At 37.6% G+C, this 27,745-nt stretch overlaps 1 protein-coding gene across 1 annotated transcript; it reads right to left on the reverse strand.

Moving 5' to 3' along the window:
• Positions 1-261: 261 nt before the first annotated feature.
• LOC139742572 (uncharacterized) lies at positions 262-26,952 on the reverse strand. The gene is made up of 12 exons (XM_071653102.1): positions 26,863-26,952; positions 24,245-24,335; positions 23,203-23,321; positions 22,511-22,733; positions 21,466-21,657; positions 20,754-20,954; positions 19,070-19,165; positions 17,174-17,281; positions 15,386-15,502; positions 3,251-3,364; positions 2,095-2,193; positions 262-964 (listed from the first exon to the last, which is right to left on the reverse strand). The coding sequence occupies exons 1-12, from the start codon at positions 26,883-26,885 to the stop codon at positions 722-724; spliced, it is 1,626 nt and encodes a 541-aa protein (XP_071509203.1). The 5' UTR covers positions 26,886-26,952; the 3' UTR covers positions 262-721.
• Between the last annotated feature and the right edge of the window lie 793 nt (positions 26,953-27,745).

Here is a 27,745-nt window from a genome sequence, read left to right on the forward strand (position 1 = left end):
ATGGATGCCATTTCTGTGCTAAGTTCAAGAATCTGTGTGGACCACATCTGTTGATGTTCGAGGTGTTATATAAAACAAATAGTGTATATGGTCTTTACTCGTGCAATGGAACAAGATTTTGCACTTGATGAAAGATGAGGCGCACTATTCAACTCGGCTTTGCCTCGTTGAATAGAGCACCTCTATCTTTCACCTCGTGCAAAATCTTGTACCATCACACTTGTGACCATTCACTATTTGTATACTAAGTTGTGGCTCCTACTTAAACAGTCAGTGGTACTGACCTGTACAAAGCAATCTATATAAAACCCAGTATGTGGACATGACAATGAACTGTGTGCAGTTATCATACCAATTAATATCTACTGCAACAGGTACAAATACAGCTGTACATGCTGTGACATCTCGACACAAAATGCCATAAAAAACATGACCCAGCAGTCTCAGAGTTTGGGCAAAGGGCATCACTTAAACAAACCTCTTCTTATCTGCTCTGCAGAAGAAATATCTTAACATCTGTAGAGTTCAGAGTATACATCAAGTCATAATATTGATCACCCGGTCAATGCCAAGAAAAAGGTAGCACTCCAAACACTTGGACTACACATTTATATAGTACTGATACAATGAACCTGATTTTACTCTGATTAGAATTTTAATTACAAAACCCACTGACCCATTGTTGACACCAGTCACCCCAGTTGGAGAGATGATGCATGCCTCAGTAGTCTCCATCTCCAGGTTTTGGTTCTTTGAGGTCGGTCAGGAGCCCCTCGAGGGATTCCTTCGTCAGTCGGAAGCTGCGGTCAGCCGTCCTGCCAACCAGCTGAATCCGAATCTTTGTGGCCACCTCCTCAACCCGCTGGTTGAGGAAGAACTCCACGTAGACCGCCCCACCCCTCTTGGTCATCCGGCGAGATGGGCGGATGTAAGGGCGTGGCTTGATATTGTTCTCTGCATCTCCCTATCACAAAGAAAGCAGTAAAATAACATGGCATTGAGTAAAGGCCTCATAGGTATATCTTTGGTGAAAAAATAGTATTTTAATTAATCACCTTTACTTCAATAGACATACAGTAATAGAATTAATAAATAACAGTACTTTTCATGGAACCTCAAGTATTTTTGGCAAAAAAAAAGAAAAAATACTGAAAAAATGTAACAGTTTGCATCTCTGAATTTCAGGGAATTATCACTGTCCGCATGCAGGCTGCCAACACACACACACACGCAAATTCAGGGAGGTTCTAGAGAACAATCATTTCGATACCTTGTGTTGTACATGCACTTGAATAGGTAGTAAAGATTCCTCAGGCATTGTAGCTCTAAGTTTTCATATTCTCTATGAAAATATGATGAACTAGATAGGGGCGGATCCATGTATTCCGTAAAGGGGGGGGGGGGGGGGGACGCAAACAATATTTCTGGTGCTACTTCTGGGTTTCATCTCATTTTTTTCTTTTTATGTCTTTTGTTTTAACAACAAATAAAGAGGGGGTGCAGGCCTGGTGCGCCCCCCTCTGGATCCTCAACTGCTAGAAAAGCACTCACAGAGTGCAGACCTCCGCCAAGCAGCTCATTTCCACCCATTATACACGCATGCTGAAAATCGCCCAATTCCCCAATATAGAAGCTTATTGTTACGTCATCGGCTTCCAGCTTCCAACACAGCGTTTCGCCAGAGCAGCTAGAGCATGCCCTTGAGAGCACGTATGCAAACCTAAAATATGTGCAGCTTGAACCTCTTCAGTCCATTGACCCTAACTGCCAAAACATACACAAATCGTTCAAAAATCTGTAAAAATTCCTGAATCACTACCAAAATTTAATCATCTATTCCTTGTCATTATCAACTTTTCCTGCAAGTTTCATTCAAATCCAATCACAACTTTTTTAGTTATTTAATTTGCAAACAGACAAACAAACAACCAACGCCAATGAAAACATAACCTCCTTCCTTGGCAGAAGTAATTAATAATTTATGGAGAAAACCTCCTGCAGAATAAGGCCAAAGAGGTTCACCTTAATCTAGACATTCACTTTAATCTAGAGATTCACCTTAATCTAGAGGTTATCCTTAATCTAGAGGTTCACCTTAATCTGGAGTCTCACAAAGGCATCAAGTTGTCTCTTGTGCTCTGCCCAGTCCTCTCCATCCAACGTGATCTTCTTCTCCAGGTCTGCCTCACAGGCCTGGTGGGAGAGCAATGCAGGTTAGACACACTGTCATGTCATATTACCATCTCCATGATACAGCATTACCGGGGCTACTCTCACTCGCAAATACAGCACAATATTATGCTACCACAATCATTTACAAATTAAACCATGTTAATGGGGCTCCCCTCTGAATCTGACAGTAAATGTTTGGGCATTCACTGTGTTTGTGCACAGAAAAGGAACATGAAGTGTGATTACAGTGCACTCCTTTTACAGTGAACAGGACTATAACAAAATTCTTTACAATGAAGTAAAAATTCAGGTCCCAAAATTATCATCTATACTGTTCGCCTATAACAAAAATTTTGATATCACAAAAGAAAACCAATGATCCCAAGGACTATGTTATAGTGGGAGTGCACTGTATGATAAGTCCCTGTCAGTCCATTCAATGTGCCCTACACAGGCTAGAAAACGGTATGGTCCAATGTCCCATGCAATCAAAATTGTGTATGGCTTACAGTCCTTGGTGTACTGCTGATGTGCCATATATTTTGTGAGAGCATGCCATATTCCATATATTAACTTTTGTAGGACAATTTCAAGAGGGTTTGGATTAGATTAGGAACCACAGTGATGAAATGGAAATAGTATCAATGAGATGAGCCTATCCCACTTCAGGAGAAAAACTAGTAATTTCTAACCTTGGACAGGACATACAGAGCATTTGTATTATGGGAACAAATAATATCACGAGTTGTGAACTTTGCATCAGTCAATTTGTGAGATTACTGACTATTGAAACACCGTGAAATATACTGCATTATATACAGATATGTCTGTAATTGCTGCTGAGTGTATTGCTTTAGAAACATCGGTACAAAGAGCAATATGAATGTAATTTATTATCATTAATATAATTAGATATTTTGTAACATCTATTTATGATACAGTGACACAAGTCTGTTACATGTTTTGTCTGTACCTTATGTCTCCTATCTATAGGTGACAGCCTAGACATTGCATGTTACATTGTTTACTAACATAAGAAAGAATGTTGTTTTTAAAAAAAAAATTGATTTACACAGACCTCTGCCGTCTGTTTGATTGCCAGCGGCAGGGACTGGCTCAGCTTATACTTCATGCAGAGATGCAGACACTCAAACGCAATCTGGTTCAGCGACAGGCAAGCCGAGTTTATGGCCTGAACAAATTAAAGAGATATGGGAAACAAACAGGAGATCATGATTATAGAGAAAGTTGCTTCGTATGAAAGCAGACGGTCAGAGTAAATAGAGGAAAGTGCAGGTTATAGAGCACTGAACTTTGGGTTATGAATCTACTGAAATCCTCTAGGATTATGATTCTATCACGAGAGCATCAGAGGTCAGAGTAAATAGGGAAAATTCACATCAGAACAGTAACAGTTTCATTATGATTTGCATGAATGAGTTATTTACTAAAATATCTATGCTCTCCTGATGGAATCATAATCCTATAGAGGATTTCAGTAGATTACATTCATAACCAAAAGTTCAGTGATCTTTAACCTGCACTTGGACCCTGCACCCATATAACTTCATCTGAAAAATAGTCTACCTGTCCCCTTATATGTCTTTAAATGTCCACTGGACATCCATAGTTTCAGTTATATGGATGTAATTGATAATTTTAGCCAAAGTATAGAGACTACTGATTTCGACACATTTTGCCCTTTATTGTATTTGGTGTATTGATGCTTTACGCAGCATACCTAGGCCAAGTTTTAAAAACCATTTAAACACTAACTGTACAATTTCTTCTGTAGAATTATTACACCTGGAGTACTAAAAAAAGAAGAAGATAATAATGAAAATAAGATGGTCTTCTGTTTTTCCAGGGTAGCCTCTTCAGTGGTGATGCTGTTCTACTAAAGGGATGTTATGGTAAGCAAACATCTATTATAGCACCTCTGGCGCCCTCTGGGATCTTGAGGTACGTTATTACAAAGAGAAGAGACTTTCCTGGTAAATATTCTCTGTAAGCTACAACCCTTTGAATCATTTGATGACAAAAGGATCTACAGTCAAGTTCGCTATGAGCTTCCACCTTCTCAGTTATTTGATCACATTTACTGTTTAGAGATCCCATCTTCACAGCATTACCATTTCTCACATGTGCAATCGCACTAGCTGAAACCAAATATTCTGATCACTGTGCAATCTCTGAACAACCTAATACACGACATGACGGGAAATCATATCAAACAAAATCAATCATGCAGTTTGAAAAGTGGATAAAAACTGACATACTCCAGCACAATCTATGACCTTTGTTCTAAAAAAATGACTTCTCCTTTTCTTTTATTGATTGATATCCTGACTGTCAAATCTAATAAATGTTCCTTCCTAGAAGAAAGTCAAGTGCATATGGGAGAATTTTTGGAAAGTTTAACCATCTTTGACCAGAGATACAACGTTCACACTAAATCCATAATCAAATATGCCTCTGCAGAATTTTTTATTTACTGATGTTATTACCAAGTCAAAATCATGACATTTTTATGGATTAGTTTTTAATAGAAACACCATGGCCATATTTCATAAAAAGTTGCTGTGATATCAACTCTTGATGAAATGACAAGTGTTACGATAACAACAAGAATCCAGCTTCATGATTGGCTGTTGCTATGGTAGAAAGAGTTGTTATCCAACATCTTTTATGAAATGGGGCTCTACATTTCTCATAGTCAAAACACAAACATGTGATATATGAAGTTTGATTAGATACATAGACAAAACAACAAGAAAAACAGACTGGCACATGACAGAATGGGATATACATTGTGTGTGATTTCTCTTTATTGCATTGCAGTTTCAGTTACATGGATTATGACCACTAAATAAAGGACAATGTATACAAGTACTAAGTGCAAGTATTAGTCAACACGAAGGAAGATATCGTCAATCAACATTCAACATTCACAATTCAGACTACTTGATTGTAACAGCAGAAATTTTCGCTGTGTGGAAACTTTTGCACATTTTGCATGACAAAAAATCTAGTGCAAGAATGAATAAGAGCACGCAAACTTTTTTGCATGTTATATAATGCACTACCAGTATCTAATGTTTCGATTATGTGGATGAATTAAACGCACACAAAATTCATCTCACCTGGCCAAGCATAAAAAAAAAAAATAATCCATTACTACAGTATCGTCAGTATTATACGTATCATTATGTAAATTAATGTACTGTGTATGCAGATGGTTGAGATAATTTGCAATGTTGCCATTGGCATGAGTGATCTTACAGCTAATTATGCGCTTTACTATCCGTTGGGACAAAGCAAGCATGAACATGTACATGTAGTTTCTCTGCATTGACATACCGTTATTTGTTTTGTTATCACCCGGTTGTCAGAGTGTCAGAGTTTGAAATTCATTAAAGCAAAGAAATTAGACCAAATATAGTGCCTGAATAGCAAGTTCTGAGAAGGTAACAAAATAATCACTACCTGCCAAGCAGAAGGGTCCTAGCAAGCCTTAGAACTTGCTAGCATTAGGACCCTTCTACCAGGTAGGCAATGTGGTGTAAAATTCTACAAACATTTCCATAAGATCATCATACTGCTTGTTTGTTTTTCACAGCCATAACTGTATTAGTTTCACACAAAGAGTTCACAGATACATTTTTTTTTTCCACACAAGTCTTCCATTGCTTTCAATTGGCATATCCCCACATCAAGTGCTTATCATTTCACATAATATCATATCATATCATATCATATCATATCAGATACTCATCAATAATAAATGCCTATCACATTGTTATAGTAATGTGCAATGATGTAAACAGTGATATAGTAACTACTGGCAGCACTAAGAGACTTCTCTTAATAATTCAACAAAACATTAAAAGGGAATTGGTTGGATGGAAGTGCAAATACTGGAGCGGGGTCTTAATCTCTCGTATTAAATAACCTAAAGCATGTTAGCCAATCACAAGACAGCATTTAAAACGGTCTAACTTCAGGCATTAGCATGGTAAGAATATCAAATCGCAAGTAGGTAACTTTGTGCACAAGATGAAAAATAGATGTACTGCTAGTAGTTATACAATGTGAATATGTCACACAACATACTTTCTGGAAGACAGCAACGTAATTTCTTTGGCAAAGCCAGGAAGAATGTTATTTGAGCAGATAGCAGGGTATTAATCTGAGAAAGCTGGTTTATTACAGAATATAAAAAGAAACAAGAACTACAGACCACTGTAAAGCCGTTTGATTGCACTATAATAACAAAACCCTACACAGATCTTTCTTCCATCTCTCATCTTAAATTAATCATCAGCAAACAACTGCACAATCTATTAGATATGGTACATAAAATATGCTGGAGTGTTGAAAAGTAAATGATGTTTCAGCCATGATAAATTTTCCCTTGCAATTGAACATGATATTCTGTGGTATACACAATGCTACATCTTGTACACTATATAATTCATTCATATCCAGACAGCAATGTCTTTTTTCAATCTTTTTTTAACAACAATAGCACTCAACAACAGTCAATTCTGTCTGCTTCCAAGTTTGTATAGTACGATGTAGCTACTGCTTCAATATCTCTCAGATTCTTGCATGATTCTTTATTTTTCCTTAGTCACTTTGATACTGAAACAAGGAACTGATTAATCTATCAGGATAAATACTACTTTGTTCCCACAAAATGCAAGCAGTGATTATGTGTATGATACACATACAAGGTTTTTGCTTTCAGCCAGTATTAATATGAACATGATATAAATAGAGGAGACTTACAGCCCTTCTTTCTGAACAATACACTAAGATGAAATGCTAGCTAATACTACAAAGGCAAGAATATCATTCTTTTGTTTAGTCGTTGTTTTCTTAACGTAGGTAACAATGAATTGCACACCTCACTGCCTGCCTGCAGCCAAACACAAGGTACAATGAAAGTGACCACATACATATGGCCTTTCTACAACATACATTAAAATGTAACCTCTACTGATCAATAACGTCAAAAGTCCAAACATAAATTCTCAGTATCGCCAATACCTAGGTGCCATGCGCAGAGCAGCGTTTTAGGTGCATTATGGGATAGCTTAGGGGACAAACTTGCCCCAGTTTTGGCTTTATATGCACTCAGGTCACATTCTGTCTTTATCTAGGGGTATTTTTTGTTGAAGATTTCTTTGCTTTCCATCATGTGACCAGCACACATTGCAGCCTTGCAGTAGTGAACCATGACTCTAGTGACCGCATTATCAGCAAAATTTAGAAACTTTCAACTCTTATAACTTAGCTGAATTATAGCCAAGGAAAAGGGAGTAACAATGGAAAAGCAGACAAATAACTCCATTGAATCGTACGGGAACTGCGACATGGGCGAGACAACCAGAAGTGACAATGGAACTGAGGAATCCCACAGTGCATCTGTGACAGGGCTCTTCAGCCTGCACAGAAGTTTTCTGCGCATTGGCTACACCGAGAATTGCTTGCACATGAAGAAGGTTAATACAAATACCACTTCTGTTACACACAACATTAGTACTAATAAAACTTTGCATGATACATGTAGACTCTCAACATGTAGTAGCTTGGAATTTAAGAAGGAATTTATGAGATCTCTGGAAAAGCTTGTATAATGCTGACATACACATACATTTTTGTATTGTATACATTGTGCCTTTATCTTTTGTGTTTTTTTTTCTCCAACATTTTAGTATGAATGACATAACTCAAGCACAGACATGTAAATGCACCTTACGAGACCTTGTTTGCAATTGAAGTTCGCTACTTAATAAGAAAACAACAACAGCAACAATGAAACTTGTTTTGCAGCAACAATGAGATTTAACTATTTTTTTTAAAGATCATGCAATATTACCTTTATGTTATCAAACAGTCAACACACACCATGAATGTGGGGTATTAGGCAGGCAATATTACCCTTACAAAACAAAGTCAGCTTTATCAAGCTGCAGGTCAAACTCAACATTAGATGACTTCTCAAAACAAACCTTCCTCAACATCCTTCTCATTTCACTTTAATATTAACTCTTCGTGTGCCAGGTTTGCATGCCCAACTTCCATCAAAGGCTTGCAAACTTTGCATATTTTGCTCAAACACACGACCGCCAACAAACGATCGATAAATTGCATAAATGCCAAAAGACAATGAAAGTATCAAAGCCATAACTTTGTGATTTATATTTACATTACGTGCAAAACTTGGAAATTTTTTTCTATAATTTTGTTGTATTGCATTTTCAGCTCATACACTTCTATAAAAAGTTAGAAAGCTTGCAAAAACAGAATTCTTTTCTAAAAGTGCTCATGAATGCGTTGCTGTCTCAGAATACCACAACACACAAAGAGTTAAGTCCCATTCCACTCCGTGTTCATGTTCATTTTTTGTTGAAATAAAGTGAAATCAGATGAATAAGATGGCAGAAGTTTCACTAAGATCAGACATGAAGTAAAGAGATTTATGGAATTCTAAAAGTTTTCACAAAGAGTAATTTTGGTAAACAGCAAATTACATATAAATGCAAACTAGACAAAAAATTGCAATTGGTTTGTGCATCAAACAACATCAAATTAATGCTTTCAATTTGGTAAGTTTAACAAGTGCAACCCTGTCTTTCACTATGAGTCATCATTGTCAGACTATTAGGCAGCTTTAGATTTGTGACATGGACATTAAGGTGACGATTGTGTTGGCCTGTTCTCCCTCCCTGCGTTGTGTTGCAAAGTCGCTTTAGATTTCGCGAAGATGCAACTTGTACAAAGTAAAATGGTGCCCCGATATGATCATTGCATCACCTAGCCCTCTACATCGTGAATTTGAGAGGATTCTAAAATGGCGCAGAACCATCATGAAAACTCAGACGACGCGAGATCAATTTTGATGAGCGGTCTTGCGCATGCACAAAAACAGGCTGTTTTTTTTCCCCGTCATCATCCGCATTGTGAAAATCTTAAGCTCCCTATTGCAAAACACAAGAATCTAGAGCACAGAATAGTTTTTCTCACTCATTTCATGTCATATCAAGAAATCAAGTGAGGGACTGTAGAGGTCATGACATCATCACCTCATCTAATTTGCATATTCATATGTGGCTGCTACCTATCAATATGCAAATGTACATAATCAACCACGCGAAAACATCTGAAACTTTTCAATCCCGAAACTTCCTTTTTCAGGTCCAATAATGATGAAACTTCTACACCTCTATTTTCTACATTTACTGTTTTGACTGAGGCCAACTTGAAAATGGGGTGGAAAGCACTTTTAAATCATTCTAGAGTTTTTACTTCAGTGCAGCCTATAGCATGATAGTTTCTCCAATTGCCATGTCCTCAAAATGAGTAAAAATAACAATCCTGCATTAATGTTACAAAAAACAGACATGGGTGGACATGGAACAGAACAATGACATTTGCGAATATTACAAGCAGTGACAAGTGAAACAGAAACATTGACAAGGAAAGTGCACTGAAAAACATTTTGATACGAGAGAAAGTACAAACATGTTTGGCACAGCTTCATGATGCACAAATGCACTTGAGCATATCACAGTCGAGGTCTGAATCTAGTACAAGGGAACAGTTACACATCCGTGCTGGCATATTTCAACATGAACATAATTCTGTACATCAGCAATGACTACATTTAAATCGTAATATCTTTAAAAGGCAAGAGAGTGACAAATATGAGAGAAAAATTGAAATAATTAATCAGTACTTTTGTTTAGTCAAGAGAGCACAGAGAAGAAGCAAAGCATGACAGACAAGATGTCAATTGCCATGAATGATGTAACTTGTTACAGCTTTTACAGAGCAAGAGCAAAAAAATTGTGATTTCTTATTCAACTTTTATATTTTGTGGTTATCAAAACTGCAAACAATGGACAGCTTTTTTTTTAGCACAAAAGAGCCACATTAATTGATACTTAATATTTCCACTAGCCACATTCTCCAAGAACTCTCCAAGAAATCAAAGAATCTCTGGGCAGGCATGACAAATGGATATGATCCATAATCAGAATAAATGATAGTTCATAGACCAAGCTCATGCTGACGGACAGCAAAACAGATCCAATCCCCAAGCCCTAAGATACTTTCTTACGATGACGCCTTGAACAAGAGAGGAGCAACTAATCATGGTGACAGCTAATTTGCTTGTAACATTTCTACTGGTTGCCATGGTACTTGAAAATATCTAAAGCTTTCACCAAAGACGTTCCCCATGCACAGGAAAACTTTCATGGATCAAACTACGGATGGGGATTATCCCTTCTGCAGGCCATTTTGCACCCCCACCATCGAATCGCACCAAGAGATTGGGATGTGCGTCATGTGAGCAATGATCTTCAGTAGATTGAAGTGCTATATGAGTCTGTTAAAGTGGCTGTCTGTCACCCACTTTCTCTATTTCCTCACTGCCACGGCACGAGATGCATGCAGTTGTATTTGGGGGAGAAGGATGTTAATAGCAGCAACCTCTTGAGTTATCGACGGCAAGCCATAAGCCCCGTGGATTTGTGGCAATTTTTCCCTCTCTTACAACATCTGGTCTATGAGCTCTTCTTCTTCTTCTTGCTATCAAAAAGTGACAATGAATGATAAGGATAAGGGGAATGCTTTGAATTAAAATCTAGACCATGAAAGTGTACACAGGAACAAGGAGGTGGAATGCTGCTCATGTTTACAATGTCTTAAAAATGAAGTAAAATGAACCATGGTGGTAGAAGTTTCATTAAAGTGAGAAATGAAGCAAGGAAATTTCAGAATATCAAAGTTTCACATGCTTCAGAAATATTGTACGCAAACACATACAAAATTGAATGAGGTAATTTTGACATGAATGACCTGACCTGTAAATAAATCCTCACATTGCATTTTCAAGTGACCTGAAGAAACAAATCTTCGTCATCAAATCATTGAATAACTTATTGACCTAAAAATATACCTGTATAACAGTAGTATAGCTTTTTTTTTCCCCCTCAAATCACTTCAATTCAATCCAGCCCCGAGTCACAGAGTTTCACTCAAAGATTCTTTGGCGGCATGGTTTTGCTGTGGTACATGTATCCTGTGTGATAATTTCCTTAGCTAACGCTCCTACATATTATACAGATGAACCCAAATAACATACATAAGAATCATAGGTGTGTCAATAAAACAACAAGTCACGTTGTGTATTCAGGAAGACAGCTCTAAATGAAAGGTCACACTGGCAAGACCAGGATAAACAAATACGCTATTGACAAAGTTCTCCAGAACTGCACTGCCCCTTTTCTAGTATTTTTTTTTAATGTTTTTCGTATTTGGTGAAGCACAGTGGATAATTTTGCACAGAAATACAGGCAAAACTCGCTATAGCAAGATTGGGTATAATGATAGCATGTTTGTCACAGTCCCAAATAAACTGGCAGGTAATTCTATAACGCCGACTTTCACTCGTGATAAAGTGTCTAAAACAAGATTTTATTTTGCTATTGCCAGCAAAATTTCACGCCCTCAAAGAGAAGAAATCCATTAAAACACTCTCCCAGTAAAACAAGCGAAACTTTGTCACTGATTGAGAACTTGCCCTTCATCGACATTTAGAATAATAGCCATCGATAAAAATCATGCATACCTACTTCGGTGGCATTGAACCCACAAACTCCTGACTTCTAGACAGATGTCATATCCACAAGACTGGCCAGCTTCTGCCAAATAGCCAGTGATGGTTCTTGTACCTTATCATACAGTGTAGCAGCGGCTACTGCACATTTATTCACATTCATGATCCGCCATTGAGTTGTTTTTATTGCAGCTAATTGACAAATTTCTCTTCACGTGACATAAATAGCCACTGATCATTCAGTGTTTGGAGTGACAGCCTTGATACTGTAAAAGTGGTTTCTTTCGCAGTGGTTTTATTTTCGCGCTTATCGCGCTTTGAGGTTGAACCGCGAATTTAACATCACGCGAAAATGTTTTGAAATTGCCGCTTGTTACAATGCTATTGCACACATGCACACACGAAGATTCCGCGCATTAAGTGTATTGATGGTCAACACACACACAGCGATACTGCGCAATGTAGGTACAAGCATGTTATAAAGTACTCGAGAGACGGGATTTCACGTAAGCCTGCATTTGATTTTATTTTCTACTTAATAAATAAAAGAATGATTGGATTATAGTTTGAGTTTTCATGTGCAAAATAAAACATTTTTGCCTACTGTGAATTCACAGATTTTGCCGACCATGAATTTAAACACACGCGAAAAAGTCGGCATCGATGGAAACCGCGAGAGTATCTGTACGCGAAAGAAACCACTTTTACAGTAATAAGATCAAGAGCATACCAACTCTGATGGGATTTGAATCTGTGATCCCCTGATTGTCAGACAGGCATCATATCGTCGGTTGAGAATGATAAGGGCGTTAAGTTGCCACAAAACCCATAGTGTTCAAGACCACTTAATGCCCTTCTCATTCTCAACAGACGATATCCACTTCATTTCTGCCTGATAGTCAATGATGGTTCTTATCCCAGCAAAACTTTATACAGACTGATTTCTTCCTTCATTCTTTGGGCACATAAAAACTGTAAATGCACAATATATTCATGGCTAAAACGCTGCCTTGTGATGGGAGATGTCTTCCTACAGTTAGTGAACAGTGTGAGTTGTGCAGGTCTGTCTAGACAAGCCATTAGTTTCAAAGTTATATGTAAATGTCACTTGCCTATCAAGGGGTGGGGATGGGGATGTTTCAAAAATTGATACACTGTCTGTGACCAAAGGAAGCAGTATCCTCATTGCAGAAAACAAGATTTTTACAGACGTGCAGATGCTCTTGACCTAAGTTGCAATGCGTGTGTCACCTTCATGAAGAATCTTATTGTAATTTACATTTACTGTAGGCATATATACTTTGGAAGCACTGACAAGCAGTATCCCTATTGCAGATGTACAAAGTATAGGCCAACAGTAAATGTAAATAGTAAAAGATTCTTTGTGAAGGTGATACACGTATGGCAACTTAGGTCAAGAGCATCTGCACGCTTGTAATAATCTCGTTTTTGGGTGTGTATTGACCGTCTTTGGTCTATGAATTACAAGAGTACTGCTACTGTCTATGCATTGCACATTATCACTGCAAACTATTGGCAAGAGATGGAAAGAGTAACTGCTGCAGGTTTGCCAAAGCCCTTAATTGGCACTGTTAATCACTTTTTTGAGTGTCACAAGGAAGAAACCTCTAAGGTTAAGTAATGCCACATCTTCATCCTTCACTGCTTCTTCTCCCCCTCCCTCAGATGTACTGTATACGTCATATATTTCTCGAGTCTACATTCTCGCGAATAGGGAATTCCCCGACGATTTCGCGAGTGGTTAGATTCGCGATCGTGGAGTCCTGTACTGAACGGAGAAGTGTACACGTGTTCGTCACATTCACATCGGGATCAGAGTCAATATTTTTGTGTGTCTTCAATTTTGCAAATAGCACCCGATTTGTGAAATTCGCGAAAATAAAAACCTCGGGAAATATTTGGCGAATACAGTACCGGTAATTATTTCTTGTCAGATCACTGATTACACTCGCTTGCTGAACCTCCCTACACAAAATAGTGGTTCGGTACATTTTATAACCAAGTGTCAGGACACTTGAAAACTATTCATCACTTTTGTCAGTACTATTCCATAGTTTGTAAGCAGAAATCAAAGGAACGACATATACTGTATATGCTGAATATTTTGCGAGGTTTTAATTTTCGCGAATTTCGCGAGTCAGGTGCTATTCGCAAAATCAAAGTCACGCGAAAATATTCACTCTGATCCCAATGTGAATGTGACGTATGCGTGTACATGTCCCTATTCAGTACAGGACTCCACAAATGGGAATTTAACCACTCGCGAAATCGTCGGGAATTCCCAATTCCCAAAAATTTAGATTTGCGAAATATATGGCGTATACAGTATTTGAAGCTATAGGAAATTAAGCACAGTGAAGTAGCACATAAGTAGGGCAATTAGTCCCACTAGTGCATGTTCATGTGTGTTGAGATAAATTAAGTATGGGCTAGGACAAGAAAAACCTGCCTGTCCAACCAACCTCATAATAGCGAGTTTTGCCTGTGCTGCTTCTCGAGTTCTGAAAGACTTACTATGGAGAAACAGATATCAGCAAAGCTTCCATGCCACTGAGAATTCCACAGTAACAATGCTCAAAAAATGTTGTAAAATCAACAAAAGCTTGAGTTCACCTGAATTACACAATCCCTAAGGTTTGTCGCAGAAAAAGTGACTACTACTTTCCTGTTATCTTCTTCTGAATGTCGACAATGACTTAAAACTCAACTCTACTTAATCTCTTTTTTTTTTCTATTCTAAAACAGATAAATACACCTGTTATCACACAGAGGAATCCCATCTCCACTCAATACGAAGGAATAAGTTTAATTAAAGAGAAAATAAAAAACAGTGACAAAGAAAAATAAAAAAATACAACAAATTGACAAAGGTTAATGAATGATAAGCAATGAAATCTGAAATGAAAATAGACCATTAAAGCAAAAAAGTTTTTTTTTTCTTTTTTCTCCTTTTTTTTTCCTTTTTTTGGAGGGGGATTAGTTTGATGCAAATTTAAGAATGAATGAATGGTATATCAATAAGCAATTTTAAGGCTGAATTGGAATGCACCACAATGCTCACATAATATTTGATTTCTGTGTTACTGATAGAGATGACTCTTAGAAAACTATAGAATCAATCGGATATGGTAATAATGAAATAAAGAATAAAGGCACAGATGGGAATGGGGTAAGCAGTGTAGATCTAGGGACATTTCATGAAGCACTATGTCAGACCTTCTTTTTTTTTTGACGATGTGTTATAAGCTATGGAAATCCTTGCATCTGATTGGCTGAGAGCAAGATTGTCAAAACATAAGGTTGCTAAGAGCCAGTCTCCATGGCAATAAATGGCTATGACATCACAATTTGGCAATCTAAATTGTACATGCAAGAGGGAGAAAGAAAGTGAACGAGGGAGTTTAAATACAGACAAAGAAGGAATTAGAGAAAATTATGAGTAGTCACCTCAAGCGACAATGAACAAAATTCAACAGTTCACTCCAAGATGCTTTGTTAGATGAGGGGTGCAACCTGTAGCTACCGGTATGTCTTAGAATGGGTGTGGTCAGTGTCACTTACCTTGGCGTCCACGAGACTCTGGATCTCTATGAGGACATCTTGGGGCGTGATTTCCCCCAGCTGACGTTTCAGCTTCTTGTACAGATTGTTCTTGTCCGAGTAGAAACCCACCTTGCACTGTATGGACATGAAAATTACAGTTCGCAGACGTCATAAATCTTACTGCAACAATTTGACAAATCATCCTACATTGACGCAAATAATATCTATGTCAATGTAGGGCACTTTGTCAATCAGTTGTAATTAATTCAAGCCGACATATGAATTTCATTAATTCGTAAAACTTTTCCCCTCTCCTACGTGGCATCAACAGAGTCCCAAAGTGTGATGTCATAGCCATTCATCGCCATGGAAACTGGTTCTAAACAGCCTCATTTTTATTGTTACTATACCATGCTGGCACCTGGTTCCGACCTAAGATGTAACAAAAGACTGTGACATCATCATTTTGACACTCAATGATTGCGGCCCCCACAATAGATTGAATTCTTCACACACCAACATGTGACAATAATAATAATTTAAAAAAAAAAACATTTTTGCCTGATTTCACTGGATCTATGACTTCCATATCTATTTATGATCTGGCAGAAAAGGCGTAACCTATGCATTCTGATCAAACAGTCATGAATGTAGGAGAGAATGAAAATAGAGTCTACCCTCTTTGGTAGAGTTTGCATTATTCAGTACAAATACATAATGCTTCTCCTAAGATAGCTTCACTTATTGGCTGATACTTTTTTTTTGCTTTTTTTTTTTGCTACCAAATGCTGGTAGCAAATGTGGTGAAACAAATGCATATAATTATGGAAACAGAGTGAGAATTTTACGGCCTTCTTGCCAAAAGCTTGGCTGTGGCTCGCTCTGCTACCTCAGAGCACTAGCAAATGAAATTGTGAGAAGGCCTTGAAAACGGCAGTATGCTCAACTGACAGGTAACTAAACTAAATTTGTCAAGAACAAGACATGCTATATGATGCTTAGGAGAGTTACAACTACAATCTTTCCACAGTGACATTTCAAAAGCCATACGTATTTATAAGCACTCATATAATGCAGTATTACATTTTGACTTTGGCAGTGATGAAGTAAGTCAGTAAGGTGGCTAGTATATCCTCAAATTCTACATGCTTCAATCATCCCTTTACCGCCACATTGTACACCCATATCAAAACAAAATTCATCAACTAGAAGATAAGGATAATATTGAAGGGTCATTGATTCATCAATACAACTTTTCTTTTTTCAACTATTCTTTATAATGTCCCACCCACTGCAGATATATATATATATATATATACATACATACAAAAAAAAATTATTATAACTGTCATTCATTTATTGATTCATCCAGTAGGTCTGTCACTTGTAACAGAGCATCAGATTGATACCATTCAGTCGCGGATCTAGAGGGGGGAACATCGGGCACACGCCCCCTCTTTATTTCTTGTTAAAACAAGAGAAAAAAAAAGAAAAAAATGGGGGGCCACTGGCACCCCCCCCCCTTTTAATTTTGTTAAGGCGCCTCCCCTTTACGGAATTCCTGGATCCGCCCCTGCCATTGCTGACTAATCAGTCACCTGAGGTGATCCATAAGGCAGACGTGGTAACCACTGAGCCACTGTGCCATTGCGATTAAAAAAACAAAAACAAGCCTAACTGCACTGACAAAAAAAAAGAGAGAATAAAGAATAGGGAAAATGATATTCAAGGATCAGTTCAAGGATTAGAGGAAATTCTGAAAAATTATCTCAGCACTGGAAGAACCTTCTGGTCCTGCAGACATACCGTAATGATCTTCCGTACTAGGGTAACCTGAGACTTTGTCTGCGGACGAAGCTGCTTGAGCCGTGCAATCGTGACGACAAACGCAGACAGATGATCAGCCAAGTCGCTCTGTGATAACAAGTGTGAGGTGGGAAACGATATGATTACTTCTAATATCAGCAAGAATGATAAGCCTTTAAAGACATCTTCAAGAAAATAAACATTCATATTCAAACATTCAAAGAAAATATCTGTAACATAATTCTAATCTAATACATTTGAAAATAGGTATGCATTGACAGTCATTGCCTTTCATCAGTTAACATATAGTTATTTGCATCTCAAAATTGTGCAAACACAACCCTACAATGTATTTAAAAAAAATGCACAATAAACAAATTCATCTGAGCCTTTGACCATGGGCTGATGTGCTGGCTGAATAATGATACCTTGACATATCTCCCCTCCCCCAAGAATGTTACACACTTTACATGATATGATAAAAGAAATTAACCAGAAAGACTGCCCTTAGCTTCAGGTACTTGGCAATTGATAAAGAAATTTGTTTGTTTCTACAGAGTCCAGGCTCAATCAAATTGACCCTGCACGCTGTGAACTAAGTAAATACCACTGATTTGCTGGGCAAGTTTGAATACCACATTGTCGCAAGGGCAGCAAGACCTTATATCTAGAAAATATAAAATGTTCGGGAGAGTAAAAAAACATGGCAGCCAAAGCACTACATCAAATGGGACACCCTTTCCTTTGACATGCCATGGTGGCTTCATATCTGGGGTAGAATAGCTAGGATTGAACAGGACATCTCTTATCTGATCATCTGCTCATTAATCCAAAAATAAGTTATTTACACCAAAATTTGATATACAGGGACTTGTCACCCCAGCGACGATATATCAATGTGCATGCTGCACAGTGTCAATACCTACGGCTGTACAAGGTCATGGGGGTGTCATTTTGTTTCACTTTTGGTTACTGTGTTATAGCATGATATTACCATTGCAGAATTTTTTTCTCCTTTTCATGTAATGTCATGATCACATGTTCATTAAAAAGTCTACTAATTACTATCCAAAAAAAAATTACTCTCACGGTGGATCCATCATGATCCACTTTCAGTTGCTATGCTACCAAATGATATTAATACACTACCATTGTAGATTTTTTTTCCTTTTCATGTAATGTCATGATCACATGTTCATTAAAAGTCTACCTTAAAAAAAAAAAGTTTACTCTCATGAAGAGTCCATCTTGCTTTGCTTTCACTTGCTGTGCTGATTACCGCATGATATGAATATACTACCATTGCAGATTTTTTTCCTTTTCAAGTAATGTCATGATCACATGTTCATTAAAAAGTCTACTACCAAAAAAACTTTACTCTCATGGCGGATCCATCAAGTTCCACTTTCAGTTGCTGTGTAACCGCATGATATTAATACACTACAACAGCAGATTTTTGTTGTTGTTGTTGATGTTGTTGAATATTTCTCTTTCCTTTCATGTAAAGTCATGATCACATGTTTGTCAAAAAAATCTACTATCAGAAAAAAGTTTACTGTCATGGTAGACCTATCATGTTCCATTTTCAGTTGCTGTGTTACAGCATTGATATCAATACACTAGTTACCATTGTAGAGTTTTGATTGCTGCATATTTCTTATCCTTTTCATGTGATGTCACATGTTTATTAAAATGTCTACTATCAAAAAGTTTACTCTCACGAAAGTTCCACTACGCTTCCCTTTCACTTGCTGTGTTATCGTATATCAATGCACTGCCATTGCAGCATTTCGAATGCTGCACACTTCTTTCCCTGTTCAGATAAAGTAGATTGTATGCTCATCACACAGCAAAGAATTTGAGGAGTATGGGAAACAAGAAAATGAATCAAAATACCTGATGCTTTGCGAGAAGTTGCATGTTGTTCCGATTTGGCGGCAAACTTGCAGGGGCTCCGGCCTGGATTTCAAGCCCATCAATCAACTTCTGAAACTGTCAACAAATGAATGAATTGCTCGGTGAATTTTGCCCTGTTTAGCAAAGCAGACATGGGACTATATAGACGGATAAGAATTGCAAAATTTACAGACGGAGAATAAAGTTACGTGATCACATCAAACTGAGTATTATGGACAAACTTGCTCAAGTGAGGCTTAAAATGAATAGAGAATGGAATATAGCCATCCAAAATGTTGAAAAGGTATTTTTGTAGTCTTTGTGCATATGGCATTCTACAAACATTTTTGTAATTTGATCAGCAGTTGTACTGCACCTTTCCTTCAATGATCAGATTAAAGGACAAGTTCACCCTCATAAACATAAGGATTGAGAGAATGCAACAATATTAGTAGAACACATCAGTGAAAGTTTGAGGAAAATTGGACAATCGATGCAAAAGTTATGAATTTTTAAAGTTTTTGTGTTGGAAACGCTGGATGAGGAGACTACTACAGCTTGTGAGTCATATGCGTACAACAGTATAAAGAAAATGTAAAAGAAAATTCAACATATTTTCACTTTTTTCGCATAATAAAAGAGCACAGGGGGAATAATATTACCCATAACATTTGTCGGTAACGAGTCACGGGAATGTGTACTTTTTTCAAAAGATGGAATTTTGTGAAATTCTCTTTATATTTTCCTTATATTGTTGTACGCATGTGACATCCAAGTTATTCATACACTGCAGTAGTCTTCTCATCCAGCGGTTACTGCACAAAAACTTCGAAAATTCATAACTTTTTAACTGATTGTCTGATTTTCCTCAAACTTTCAATGATGTGGTCTACTAATATTGCTGCATTCTCTCAATCCTTATGTTTATGAAGGTGAACTTGTCCTTTAAACAATAAGTTGTTCAAATGAGTGGAGTAATACTATCCCCATTAATGGGAAACACACCTGCACATATGTTAGTCTGAAATGAGAGAGACATTTGATAAGCACAAGAGTGAAAAATTTAATCATAATCAGATAAAATTAGGAAAGGTATGAAATTGCAAAATTTTCACCAATTTTAGCAAAAAAAAAAAGATTCTCAAACAGTTGAAATGAATATGAAATTGAGTGAGCTGGTGATGTCACCCCTCTCAATTTTCCAATGTGTACAAGAGACTGGAGCATAATTGCATTTCAAACAACTAAAAACAAAGAAATTTAATGATTTTGTGTACAAAGTGCAAGGCAAAATGTGAGGCAATGATTTCATCAATCATTGCATATTCATATTGACTGTTCAAGAGCTGTTTAATGAGAATCAGCAAAACAATTTTCAACAGATTCTGATCAAATTTTCACTGTTGTGGCCATTAAATTTTACTTTTTGTTTTCAAACTACTTGTAACTTTTAACTGGTCTGGAATAGCTCTTAAAATATCCCACAGCAAATACATTGTATATTAAACCCTTTACTACATACACCATACCCTACAAATACATGGGTAAAGAGGAGCATTGCGGCTAATGTCATCTTGTTCAAGGACACAAATGTCATGGTAGGATTTGAACCTTGTACCTTCTTACGGAACGCACATTACACAATTCTCTGGACTACCATGACGATAGGAGGAAAGACACCTACCTCTGGCATGCTGCCGTCAATCTTGGCCTGGATGGTGAGAATGTCGGCGTGGATCCCCACCAGCCCCTGCCAGCAAACGTAGACGGCTGCACCCTCCTCCTCCAGTTTTCGCTGCTCCTCCACCTGAATCGCCTCCAGCTGGCCCTTGCAGGTTTTGCACACCCTGAGGAGCAGCGAATGGTCAGGCTCAACTTCTGGACACTGTGAAAACAAGTAGAAAACTACTCATGATGCCAACCTTAAAACTAAGAAATAGGGAGAATATGGAGTATTATCGTAAGAAGTAGGGACATTCTTGAATTTCCTATATTACTACATACTAAATTTTGGAAAAAAAAATATAGAGACAAAATATTTTTTAAAAGTCAAAAGATAGTATTTTCAATTGCCAAAAATAGGGACAGTTGGCAAGTATGCTGTTACAACAGAATATCATATCAGACGGAAACTTCAAAACATTGTGTTGTCCCACTAAGGACCAAGGAAGTGAAAATCAACTCTTGGTAATATTTGACAGGCCTTTCTTATCATTTCTTCATTAGCTAATATGGTCACATTTACAGAGCAGCAAAAACAGGAACAAAAAAGTTATTAAAGAGTTCATAATGAGAAGATATATACCCTTCTTTAATAAAAGAAGATAACATAAAAAGGAGATATCTTTCGTTAGCAGGAATAAGAAGAAAAACTAAAGACAAATAGCCTTCCATACCCCAATGACGCGAATGATGGCCCATCTCGCCTCTGAGCCCAGCTCCGCCCGGTCAGACTTGTCCGGCGTGTACACCAGGAGGTCCTTGGAGGACTGAGCCTTGCAGACTAGCTTACCGCAGATGCGACAGTTGTGCTGGGTCTCAAGGTAGCCATAGGGACGGTCACAACACTGGCATTTAGTGCCTTCATTCTAATCAACATGATCAAAACAAACAGTATAATATTCAGTACATAAACATAAGCTGCACATACATACATACAACACACATTGCTAGTACATGTACATCACTGTCAGTTCCCATTACTGTGAAACCAGATATTTTTGTGGGCATGCCACTTTTCTAAACTTTCTACACAAAGCAATGAATGCCAGTGGCGATTCCCCAAAAGGTTAATGCCTCAAAAAAAAAAAAAAAAAAAGGCTGTCGGCTCTCATTTGCGAAAGTTTCATGCTGTATATGTTTCTGATTTTACAGTATTTTCCCTCTTACAAAAAGAACAAGTGAAACTAGAGAAGCACTCTGAGAGCGCAGACCTCCGCCAAGCAGCTCATTTCCACCACTGATTTTGTTCTTCCATAGAGATCAGTGATTTCTACCAAAGATCCTAGTTTCTACCCATACATATGCATGCTGAAAATCGCCCGATTTCCATCCCAATATAGAAACCTTTTGTTACGTTACCAATGCCAGCTGCAAGGCGCACCTCACCCTGGACAAGAAACTAGAGCATGCACTCTAGAGCGCACAAGAAAACCTCAAAAATATGCAGAGCTCTTAAACTCCTAAGTTCATTGACCCTACCTGCCAAAATATCGAAAATCCTTCATAAAATATAAAAAAATTCCCGGATCACTACCAAAAATTAATATTTTGTTCCTTGTGTGATTCTCAGCCTTTCCTGTAAGTTTCATCCAATCCGTTCACAACTTTTTGAGTAATTTTGCACATGGACAAACAAACAAACTAACTAATAAACAAACAAACAAACGGTAACGAAAATATAACCTCCTCCCTTGGCGGAGGTAATGAAAGCCCACTTACCACCCAATTGGGAGGCTTCTGCCAGTCCGGTACACTCCACTTCACAACCTTTGACACATTCCTCTTAAAGAACTTGAGGGGGTTCCCTATGCCCTCTTTCCCATCAGTTTGAGATCCGTTGGGGGTGGGCGTGGTCTGCGGGGTGCTGGGAGTGGGCGTGCCCAGAACGCTGTTTGTCTGGAAACCTGTAGTGAGATTCTTGCATGTTCGCAGAACAGCCGCCCTTTGGTTCCGAAAGAAAAATGATATCTCTTGCATAAATATGGCACAACTTAAATCTGGTTGTTCTTCATTCTCACACACAATCTATACTATGCACTGTAGCTAATTCGAAATGGAATTGCCTTGTTGTTTTTTTAATGAGTAATGTGATATTTTAAAAATGATGCATTTACACAAAAATTTTCTCATCAATTATTATCATCAAATATCAGATGAAGTGATTCTGATTTTTTACCATCAGCCTGGTACGATCAATAAACCTTGAACAATAATGATGATGGTAATAAGAAATCATAATAATTTGCATAAATTACACACATACAAAATGTATGTAGTGCATAGTAATCTAACAGATTCTTTCTGTGTTTTACATAACTTTCATCTTATACATGAGAAAAGACGTAAGTTTTCAACAATTACGTGAGACACGTAAAAGAAAATCAGATTTCTTCTCAACAGGCGCACGTTACCTCGTCAACTCAGTCTCATCCTTTTTGTGAATTTCTTTCCTGTAATGATCCAAATAATCTGTCCACTTCCGAGTGACACCAATGCCTTGTTGCTTTGAAGAGAAGCACGCTTCACATACCTGAGGAACAAACAAACAAAGAATTAACTAGCTTGAATCACATACTTACGTATCCTTACAAAACACCTACGAAAGATACACTGGTTTCCAACTGTCAAACAGCACTTAAAGGGGAAGCCCATCCTGAATTTATGTTCCTCTGTATGAAAACAGAAAAATCAGAGCAGTAAGTCATTGAAAATTTTTGGGGAAAAATCAGACACATAATTAGGGTTATATAGTGTTAAAGATTTAGAGAGTAAGATAAATTGGGAACTCTGCGTTATGTAGTTGGTGAGAAGCTCGCCATTCACTTTGGTTTGTACAAAGAAATTCAGCATATTTCAGATTTTTCTTCTGATAAAAATTTTCTTCAAAAATGTTTGTGGTATATAATAAGAGTAATATATCATGCATTTCCTCGATCAAAGATAAGTTCTGTCTCTGCCAAAAATATTTCTTTTCTTCTGTTTTCATATGAGTATCATATTGACTTTCCCTTTAAATTTGGGGCATGTTCACTAAAGTTGTTTAATACATGGAAAGGGAAACATTAGGTTGTGGTTGGCGATGTTGTTAAAGTTTTCTCTTTTAGTGTAAAATGCAGTACGTTCATCACAGGCATAATTGAAAACAGCATATAACAAAGCAGTAAAACACGGATAGTGCACATAATGCACACACAAACACATTTTTTATAACGTGGTCATATGATTAAGAAGTCTACAATCTCTATTCAAAAGAAACAACATAGGATCTAACAGAAGGGAGGCAAGCCTGTCGCACTTGTAAAGTCACATGACCACAATCTATATACTATACGGCCTCCTTTGCTATACCCTGCTCAGAAAGAGTAAACTGGGTGTAAAGATACATTCACTCCCCACTCACAAGGTGCAGATGTCCGCTGTGTGAATGGATAAATTTGCAAAGTTCTCACTTACCTTATACCTCAAGCCACTAGGGTCATAAGCCGCGTTTGGGGACAATCTTCTGTAGTACTGCAGGCACTTGGCACAAAATATCTCTCCGCATCTATTGGAAAAAAACATTATAAAGGATTGATAATAACATCTAAGCAATTCTACGCAGCAAACAATCACCCATTTCTTTAATAATTCACAATTATCAAAAACTTAGGTTCGTTGAGCTCTGTGAAACTGAACGACAATTTGAATCCTCACTGAATCTTCCACACAATCAAATTTCTGCAAAAAACCTTTATATCAGATATTGTTTCTCTCTCTCTCTCTTCTTTCTTTCCAGTCAGTCCGCAGCGCGTGCGATAATGAGGCACGAACGACAATTTTATTCAGAATCACGTTTGCGCAGTTTGTGCCCTTGAGACTGACGAGATTTCGCGATACTTTGCGAGAGTTTTTGCAGAGGTCGCAACAACAGCTTTCATAGCTTTCGCAGTGCATTGTTTGACCCAGGATGGTTGGGTAAGTTATAGAGCTGATTATGCTCATTAATTTGATACCTAATTTCCCTATTTTTGATCTCAATATAGTAGTCCATTTTAGCATCAAAGTAAACGATTATTTTGCCAGTGTTCAAGAAGCTTTTAGATCATAGTTTGATGTTTTACTAGTTCCTGACTGGTATTGAAAATAGATCTCCGTAATTTCTTCGATTTCACAATCGTGAAACTTGAGCGAGTATGATCAATTAAAAAATGAAGAGGGGCACCATTTTTAAGGTTGTGAATTTTCCTGTTGAAAACCATGTTTTCTTACCGGAAGTGGGGTAGTGAATGAACACGCGTGGAGTGTGTTGCTGATACCCAGACAATGGTCGTGGACAATGAGCAGGATTGGAATGCTTCATGAGGAATTCCACTATCGCAGCTAGTCTTTGTTCATTCTGAAATGTGGTGTGTGCAAGCACATGGAAACATGTGCTTACTTCTTTCATGTGCATGCATTTCACCCTGTGTCAAGAATTCAGACTAGCAGTGCTCAGGGCAATCCACATGAATAATTGATAAAGCATTCATGTGCCTTGCAGCAGAGCTCGGGACAGGTGGTAGCCAGGTCCATTGTTCAGGGTCATTGTAAGTGCACACTCACATACACATCATTGGTTCCTGTGTAAAGTTCAAGTTTTTTATAGAGAGTGAAAATTCGATCACAATCTGGAACCTAACATTTAAAAAAATCATGGATTTCATGAAACTAATATAGGCTTTCATTTTCAAATTACCTCCAACTCAATTGTACACTATTCAGCTATTACTCATATTAATGACACTTTTATCTGATACATAGTTTTTGAACTCACAGCATTGAGTCAGCAGCCAATGGATACTACGCAATGCGACACGCCGCGTCTTGCGACAGATTTCGACCAATCACAGACCCGGAATTCCGGTGCGAACGCGAGGATAATCTTTTTAAACTCGACGCCAGACATGTCCCTGAATTTTGCTAGTTCCTGACCCGTATTGAAATGAAGATGAGAAAACGTGCCCTTATTGTGATATTATATACTTTAGCGGACATAGCCTTCACCATATTTTAGAGGGGCATGAAAGATTTCAGGTTAGTTTTTTGGCGTCAAACGTGAAGGAATATTTTTGAATACAATACCGAACTTCGAGAGAGATTTTGATATTCTATATTCTTCTTTTCCGTTTATTTGATCATGAGCATATTTGCTAATGTTTTCTCTTTCAGTCGATACTAAAAGTGTCGAAAACTGACAAGAAATACTCGTACACGGATTTATTCATGACTATGTATCTGCTCATTACGTATGCAAGCACCGCTCAGCCGTGCATACGACTTGAATAAATACGTGCATTTTCGCTCGCGCTGCGGACTGACTGTTTCTACTGTCTTTGTGGTCCTCCTCCGTCTTTTCTTAGTCTTTCCCTCTGCCTCATTCTAATTTTGCCCTAATTTTTCCGTCTTATGCAATTCAATTTCATAACATGAATCAAGAGATTTGAAATTTGTGTCGTAACACATTACCCCACTATTTGTTGATCCCTATTCACATGAAATATGTTCTGTATGCCTGTAGTTGCATGTATTCTATAAATGTATTTCATGATGAACTACAGAAGCACTCTGAGAGTGCAGACCTCCGAAAAGCAGCTAATTTCCACCAAAGATCAGTGATTTCCATCCATACGTTTGTATGCCGAAAATCGCCCATATTCCCAATATAGAAGCTTTTTGTTATGTCATCAACCTTCAGCTGCGCAGCGCGCCTCGTCCTCGCAGAAACTAGAACCCACACTTTAGTGCGCATATGAAAACCTCCATAATGCGCAGCTTGAACTCCCAAGTTCATTGACCCTACCTGCCAAAATATCTAAAATCCTTCATAAAATCCATAAAAATTCACAGATCACTATAAAATAATTAATCGTCTGTTCCTTGTGTCATTATCAAACTTTCCTGCAAGTTTCATTCAAATCCGTTCTCAACTTTTTGAGTTATTTTGCACACAAACAGACAAACAAACCAACGGCAATAAAAACATAACCTCCTCCCTTGGAGGAGGTAATGAAATAAACTGAACTGAAGTGAACTGAACTACACTGTGTACTCACTTTCGACAATGATGCTTTGACATCGCCCACAGAGGGCGCTTGCATGATTTGTTGTGGCAGTGGCTGCGATCTGAATTCTTCACCCAGTGAGACGTACTAATGGCTGGAGGTGAATTGAATTTCAAAAAAAGTAAAAGATTTGGAACCGACAATCAAATATTATAATAATCAAAGCTTAGAATATTACCATAAAAATAAAACAGAGCAGCTGCCCAATTTGTATCTCATTGCCATTTACTTGTGTGCACTAATTTGTTTTACACAATCACCCACATTAAACTGGCAAAAACACAGACATTCATTTTGGAGAAATCGAATGGCAGGTACACTCTTGATTTTGAAGCTGGGTTTGCTTAGAGCACCACTGAAAAACAACACACAGTATTCATCCTTTCAAATCTCAAAAGAAAGCACGAGGTGGCACACTATTCTCATTTTCTCCAACAAATTTTGAGAGTTTACAAAAATTGCATTTCTCATGATTTTTTGGTCATTTTTGACAATGTTAACATGATTGTTTTGAAAAGTCATGATCTTGCATGCATGCATGTATCTGTGCAAAGCAAGACCTCTGGTCTACCTAAAAAAAAAAAAAAAACACTTTTCTATTCAAACATATACTGTCTGATGCTTTATTTGTTACTCACATCTACTCACATCTCGTTCTGTTGCTGTGGTTTTTGATCAAACATTTAAGAAGTTGAATTGTCCTAAGAAACGAGTCTCACCCCATGATATGTTATAGGGATGGTATAGTTTCAGTTGAGACGGGACTTCTGGTTTCCAACCGTATTTTATGGTGATTTTTTGAGACAGTGAGAAACCTCTTATGACATGTGCACGAGCATATAATCTTTAGAGAAATTCAAAGTTTATATGATGA

The sequence above is a fragment of the Diadema antillarum genome, unplaced genomic scaffold (genome assembly GCF_040938485.1).
Source record: "Diadema antillarum isolate AM-2024a unplaced genomic scaffold, OU_Dant_1.0 seq00001005_RagTag, whole genome shotgun sequence".
Lineage (NCBI taxonomy): Eukaryota > Metazoa > Echinodermata > Echinoidea > Diadematoida > Diadematidae > Diadema > Diadema antillarum.

What these genes read in the sequence shown, in the direction of transcription:
- LOC139742572 (XM_071653102.1), bottom strand. Translation starts at nt 26,885, where the DNA reads ATGTCAAAGCATCATTGTCGAAA. An exon ending in TTGACGGCAGCATGCCAGAG is followed by an intron (nt 19,166 to 20,753) that starts GTAGGTGTCTTT and finishes ATTTGTTGACAG; the next exon opens with TTTCAGAAGTTGATTGATGG. An exon ending in AACTTCTCGCAAAGCATCAG is followed by an intron (nt 17,282 to 19,069) that starts GTATTTTGATTC and finishes TTGTTATCACAG; the next exon opens with AGCGACTTGGCTGATCATCT.